Source organism: Ochlerotatus camptorhynchus, unplaced genomic scaffold (assembly GCF_037179485.1).
Source record: "Ochlerotatus camptorhynchus isolate MF236.1 unplaced genomic scaffold, CSIRO-AGI_Acam_v1.1 ptg000150l, whole genome shotgun sequence".
NCBI lineage: Eukaryota > Metazoa > Arthropoda > Insecta > Diptera > Culicidae > Ochlerotatus > Ochlerotatus camptorhynchus.
Genome location: NW_027040640.1, coordinates 2,346,835 through 2,353,688, shown reverse-complemented (window position 1 = coordinate 2,353,688; position 6,854 = coordinate 2,346,835). Strand labels below are relative to the sequence as shown.

Genomic DNA, 6,854 nt, shown 5'->3' with positions numbered 1-6,854 from the left:
TTGACAGCACGGGACATTGCTGACGAGATCCGCCATTTTGAATTTTTCAAAAACAAACAACATTTTGTAGTCATCAATGTTTAACGCATTAAAACCATAGAGGTAACTCTAAGACCAGAAGGTCCCGAAGAAACGAGCTCAACTTTTTGGCTCAGCTCTGGTACTATCTTCGGTTCCAAGCTAATCGATGCACCCCTCGAAACATCGGAAAATCTACGAACCCCTCATTTTATCTGTCAAACTTTCATATCAAATCAAAATAAACATAGTGTAGTACTAGAATTTCGACTAGAATGGGGTGCGTTAATCGATTTGCTTGGGACCAAGAGGCTAGTCAAGTAGTGAGCCAATTTAAAATCGTTAGTTTCGTATTGATTGTTGTTAAAACTCAATAGCACAACTTTGTATGTCTTTTCGTTTTCCCACACAAAATTCACATAGTTTGCACGATTTTCGGCCAAATCCAAATGCACCTCCCCTTAAAAGATCCAAGGCTAGGGGCCTCTTTTGCTTTCTAGGGATTGATGATCTTCGAAGTTTTTCGTGATGTGGTGGTGTGATTTCAAGACCAAAGAAGTTGGTATTGGACCTAATATTACGAGAAGATTATTTTAGCTCATACGGAGTTTCTAGAGAGCTTCGAATATTTCTGCAAAACTACGGGACCTTAGGGAACTTCCGAGAACTTTAAATCAGTCGTCAGCAGGGTGTTGTTTTTGGTAAAATATTAACCTTTAGTTTCGAAATTTTACTGAAGCTCTTGAAACTCCCCTAAAATCTTGCCTAATGCTCCCTGAAATTCGTAAAAGTATTCTAAATTTCAATGAAGTTTTCGGCATTTCTTTGAAATTCTTGCAACTTCCCTATAGTTTTCGGAACTTTTCTTAGAACTACCCAGGAGTTCTCGTGACTTCATTGAAGTTGTCGGTTTCCTGAAGCGCTCAGAGCTTCCTTGAATTTCGGTAACTTTTTTCTGGACAGTTTTTATTGAACCGAAAGTTGTCATGTTGGGTTTCAAAATAGAGCTACACAATAACTTCCAACCTCTACACGTCATGTCAGTTCCAAAAATACTCTTACTTACTTAACAGTTTTTAGAGCAGAAAGTTGCCATTTTGGATTCCAAAATTGATTCATGCATCGATTTCCGGCCTCTACACGTCGTCCCCATTACAAAAATATCAGATTAAAAAAATATATCCATACTGCCAGTTTAAAAACAAAACTGGAAGTTGTCATCTTGAACATCAGAAAACCGGAAGTCCCCATTATGGAATAATAAAAATGCATCTAACATGGATTATTGGCTTCTGACCGTCGTCTCTGTTCCGAAAAATACCCTATTGATGGGTATTTGACAGTTTTGATTATAACCGGAAGTCGTCATCTATTCTCTTCAGAACTTTCTCTAGCTAATATATTATCACACTAATGCTTCATGTTGATATTAGTAGTATAGCATTTCCTCCTAACTCTGTAGAATAAATGTTTTGCGATTTTCTCACAGGATTTCAATATTTATTTTCAACTCCCTAACAGTCTAACTAACAGTCAACCAAAGTAGCTATTTTCATTAACGCCTGTAGTTGCCCTTTGAAATCAATTCTCTGAATGGCATTATGACGCAGATAACGGAAGAAAATCTCCTAGTTACGCGATAATAATAACGTGCAACGTATTCAGAACCCTTCATTTTGCCTTATCGCTTGCTGTTCTCCGGTTGATGCTTCGAATCTCCATCGATAGACCGGCTCGACAAAGTCTGGCAATGATCATTCTTCCGAGACGGCGATGTTTAGATTTCCAGACTAATCTCGGGGAAAACAAGCGTTTCGATTCTGCGGGCGATGATCGATTGAATGTCAATATTCATGGTCACAGAAATGTTCATTGATGTAAGGGTCGTAGAACGATTATAAATTCTCGGTAGATCACCAAATGGGACGTTAGTTTTCATCTTTCCCCACATAAGTCTAGTCTAAAATTAAAAATGCTCCCAACAACGAAGGTACAATACGATGTGGAAGGAGGAGTTTTGAAGCGAAACCGGTGTTCATCACGAGTGTACCAAGCCGTTCTCTACGGTGTATTACTTGCTGTAGTGGTTATCGGATGGGTAGTCTACCGGCAAGGCGAAGTTCTTTTACCGAAGAAGCAGATCGCATGTCAGAGTACGACACCAAGTATCGAGGAACTGTCGTCCACCACTCCCGAGACAATACGGATTAAAGAAGAATCGCATATTTCCGAATCATCCACTGTCGGAACCACGACGGAGTCCATCGATGCATCCGGACTGATCGACTCGTTACTTAGTCCCTTCGTCCAGTCGGAATCCGCCATCGTGGAGCTGACGCTGGACACCGATGGGTTTTCGATCAAGTTTGGAGAAAATGAGAACAGCTTGACGAAGCTTTCTAAGGATTCCGAGTTGAGTGCGCTATTTGGGCTGGCACTGCAGGAGCTGCTTTCGTTGGGCCAAGACGAAACCTCCGGTCGAAGGGTGTCTGTCGATTCCGTAATGGAACCGGCAGAAGCAACCACTACTACAACAGAGGGAACGACGGTGGAAGAAATTTTGAGCTGGTCGTCCGGGAATGTGATGGGATTTAAGTTTCGCTACGAGGACGATCACTGGGAGCTGGATGTGGCATCGGAACTAAGATCTAGCGAGGAGGTAGCTTCGGAGGAGCGGTCGTCAAACGAGTCGGCTGTAAATCGGCAGCAATTGGAGACTGTTTTGTTATAAGTCAATAAAGAGTTAATAAAGGCAACAACAACAAAATTCGTTGTTTTATTGCAGTAAATAACGCACGTTTTATGCAGAAATGGCGAACACTTCATTGCTGTCCAGAATTATTGCATTACATCTCTATGTCAATGATGATCTGCTCCACAAGGTTCGGACGTACCTTAAGCTGACCCGCCTTTGTATGGAAGAGAACTACTTCTCTTCCCGAGGTAACTTCTACAAGCAGACGAAAGAAGCCCCAATGGGAAACCCCCTATCCCCCTTCCTGTGTGAACTTTTCATGGCCAACTTGGAGACAATCCTGAAGGAGAAAGGACTATTACCAAACCGTTGGTGGAGGTTTGTTGACGATATCTTCAGCGTAGTTAAATGGGAAGCCCTTCCACAAATTTTAGATGAGGTCAACAGAATTCACAAGGATATCAAATTCACTCACGAGGTAGACAAAGACGGGAAACTCGCCTTTCTCGATCTTCTAGTCATCAAGGAATCGTCATCATCTTCTTCGCTTGAATACGAAATTTACAGGAAACCAACAAGCACCAAAAGATTTATCCCCTATACTTCCAACCACAAACGAAGTGACAGACGACTAACTGGCGAAGAAATCCATTTAAATAATGTGGTTCACTGTAATAGAATTTTCTTGGAAGCTTATGCCATCATCCACCAGATGGGTTAGTTTTTTTGTTTTGATTTGAACAAAGTTGATTTTGTGTACAATGATTCTTTGACAGTGTGCAAAGAGTGCGTATCATTTTCTCATTTTTTTATGCATTTCAGTTTTGAGTAGAGTGAAAGAGATAGAACCAAAACATTCTAGTACATTTGGTGAAAATGCTAGTTCAATCCAGTAGTAGTGTTGCCATGTGGTTCAATCCAGTAGTAGTGGTGTTGCCATGTGGTACACTGAAAAATTGCAATAGCAGGTTAGTCACCAAAGTTTTCGAGCCGCTCCGTCTGTCACTTCGTTTGTGCTTCCAACCATTCGTTCCACCACATGATTCATCGGATGCAGACTGTTCCTCTCAGCGACACAGGAAAGGTTAAGGAATTACACTACATCTTCGAAACAGCGAGACTCAACGGATACAAGGAGACCACAATCCAGGCAATCATCGATAAAAAGCGAGAATTCTACAAAGGAGCAATTCTCTATAGATTGACGATTTTTTTAATTTTTTTTTTAATTTGTCGGCTCCGATTTTGATGAAAATTTGCACAGTTGTTCTTTTTTAGTAAAGATGCCAATTTATGTTATCAGTTCTTCAAATTGAATCACGACTACTTTTCTAACAGGGCCTGTGTATTTATTTATTTATTTCTACTTGTCAACAGATAACATAGTTACCCTAATGACAATTTTCTATATCTAAACATCAAAACGGCTTCAAACACAAAATTAACGCAAACATCTCTTAAAGCTACGCTTATTTTTCTCGCGGGACACATTAAAATCGAACACATAATAACAACTATTGAAAACGCGGCACATACTCAACATTGGTTCGTGTACGCCATAGTTGGTCCTCGAACGCCGGTTGTTGAAGAACGCATGCAGCCGGAGGTCCCGTCGTTGAGTGTTGATGTCAAGAAGACTGAGAAGTGTGGAGCAGTCGACGTTCCCTTGCAGAAGATCCGCAACGAAACAAGCCTTCGCCACATTACGCCTTCCTTCCAAGAGCTCCAGGTCGATGAGGTTACAGCGACTTTCATAGCTCGGCAAGTTACGCGGGTCGCGCCAACGAAGGTGTCGCAACGCAAAGCGAATAAATTTTCGCTGAACAGCTTCAATTCTATGGATGGCATTCTGATAGAATGGCGACCAAACAACGGCAGAGTATTCCAGTATAGGTCGAACCAGGGAACAGTATAAAGCCTTCAGGCAATACACGTCCTTGAAGCTTTTGGCGAAACGGAATAAAAATCCTAGCTGCGATGAAGCTTTAGATACAACATAAGCAATGTGATCCTTGAACGTTAATTTGCAATCGAGCATGACTCCCAAGTCCTTGACAGTTGATTCGCGTTTCAAGCTTATTCCTCTTAAGGTGTAATCGTGGAAATGCATCGCCCGTTTACGGCCAAACGAGATGACCGAGCACTTGGACACATTTAAAGACATCCTGTTTATCCAGCACCAATCATCAAAGACTTCAAGTTCTTGGTGGAGGAAATGAGCGTCTTGAGGCCCTTTTATTACGTAGTAGAGCTTCATGTCGTCGGCGTACGAGAGTTTAAGGCATTTGAGGATCAAGTTCACGTCGTTCATATACAACAGGAAAAGCAATGGGCCCAGGTGGCTGCCTTGAGGAACACCAGATATAACAATGAAGGGTGGAGAAGCGTAATCACCGATCTTAACAGACATAGATCTGCCAGTCAGATAGGAGCGAAGCCAGGTAAGTAGACTCCCATGAACACCCATTTTGTCATATTTAGAGATGGTAATTTCATGGTTCACTCTATCGAAAGCTGCAGAGAGGTCGGTGTATATGGCGTCAACTTGATGGCCACGTTCAATCCCACGAATAATGAACGATGTAAAAACAGTTAGATTAGTCGTCGTCGAGCGCTTAGGCATGAAGCCGTGTTGATCCTGAGAAATACTGTATGAGCAGTCTTGAACCAACTTTTCCAGGACAATTAGCTCGAATAGTTTGGAGATAGCACTCAATGCAGCTATTCCGCGGTAATTGGCGACAGTCTGCTTGCATCCTTTTTTGTGAACAGGGAAAACAAACGAATCCTTCCAACATTCTGGAAAAACTCCGGAGGTCATTGACAAGTTGAAGACCTTAGCTAAGGGCTCTGAAAGAGTGTCTAAGCAACGTTTCAGTACTAATGAGGGAATGCCATCTGGACCAGATCCTGTTGATGTTTTCATCTGTTTCCCGGCTGAAATCACCATGTCGCTGTGGATGGTGAATGGAGAACCAAACACCGACGTACGAGGGACATTACTCGTGGCAGCAGCAATTTCCTGAGCATCAAGAGCTTCGTCTGAAAAAACGCTGCTGAATTGTGTGCGAAACATATTGGCGATATCTGCGACGGAGTTGGCATCTGTAACGCCATCAGTCATATTGGACGGCAATCCCGTTTCTTTCCGTTGCTCGTTCACATATCGCCAGAATTCCTTAGGATTAGCTTTGAGACGACTCTGCAAGTGAGACTGATGTGCGTTGTACAAGCTTGCATTGAAATCTCTGTACTCGTTGTTGGCGCGGACGTAATTAGCCTTCGTAGAATCTGTGTGATATTTACTGTGTTTCCTCAGTGCAGCCCTTTTCACCTTTTTCAGATGCTTAAGATCAGAGTTCGACCAGGCGGGTTTGGCAGGTTTACACCGTAGTTTTTTAGGCACAAACTGATCGATAGCGTAGAATATGATACCACACATGGTCGAGGCAGCCAGATTCGCATCCCCGGAGTCTAGTGTCGCATTCCAATCCACATTAGCGAGAAAGTTATTCATTCGCTCGAAGTCTCCTTTGTGAATGTTGTAGAAGACGGTTTCGGCGTGGTCTTGGAAGCGTTTCTCAGGATCGATTGCAAGCGTCAACAGTAGAGGTGAATGATGTCTGCAGTTTTTGACGAGCGGTGCCGGAGCATGGGTAACAGAGCAGCTTTGTCCCAAATCCTCCCCGACAAAGATCGAGCAAACGGTTGTTTGCATTCAGAACGCCATTCACTTGCTGAAGCCTTGCGGTTGAATACGCGTCAAGCAAGGAGAGAGAAGCCGGTCTGAACGATGAACGGGAATTGTCAGGAAAGAAGAAGCCACGATACAGTGCCAAGGTTGAAATCGCCCAAGATGACGATGCTGTCCCTGGCATCCATTTGAGAGACAATCCAATCCAGCGAAAGTGCATGCTTCTCAATCAGGCTGTGGTCGTTAACGCGGTCGGGAGGAACGTATATCACGCAGATATAGATTGTACCACTTAGAGTTGAAATTGCAACCCACAGATGCTCAACCGTCGAATCTTCAGGAGGTTTCAGTAAGCGAGATACGAAGCAGGAGCGAATGGCCAGAAGGACTCCACCACCGGAGGTCTTGTTGCTGTTGAGGGTTGATCGATCTTGACGGTAGACGGAA

General features: G+C 43.0%; 1 protein-coding gene across 1 annotated transcript; it reads left to right on the top strand.

The window, feature by feature from the left end:
- The first annotated feature begins 1,916 nt into the window (after positions 1-1,916).
- LOC135701127 (uncharacterized) lies at positions 1,917-3,146 on the top strand. Its single transcript, XM_065221828.1, has one exon. The coding sequence runs from the start codon at positions 1,991-1,993 to the stop codon at positions 2,747-2,749; it is 759 nt and encodes a 252-aa protein (XP_065077900.1). The 5' UTR covers positions 1,917-1,990; the 3' UTR covers positions 2,750-3,146.
- The last annotated feature ends 3,708 nt before the right edge of the window (positions 3,147-6,854 follow it).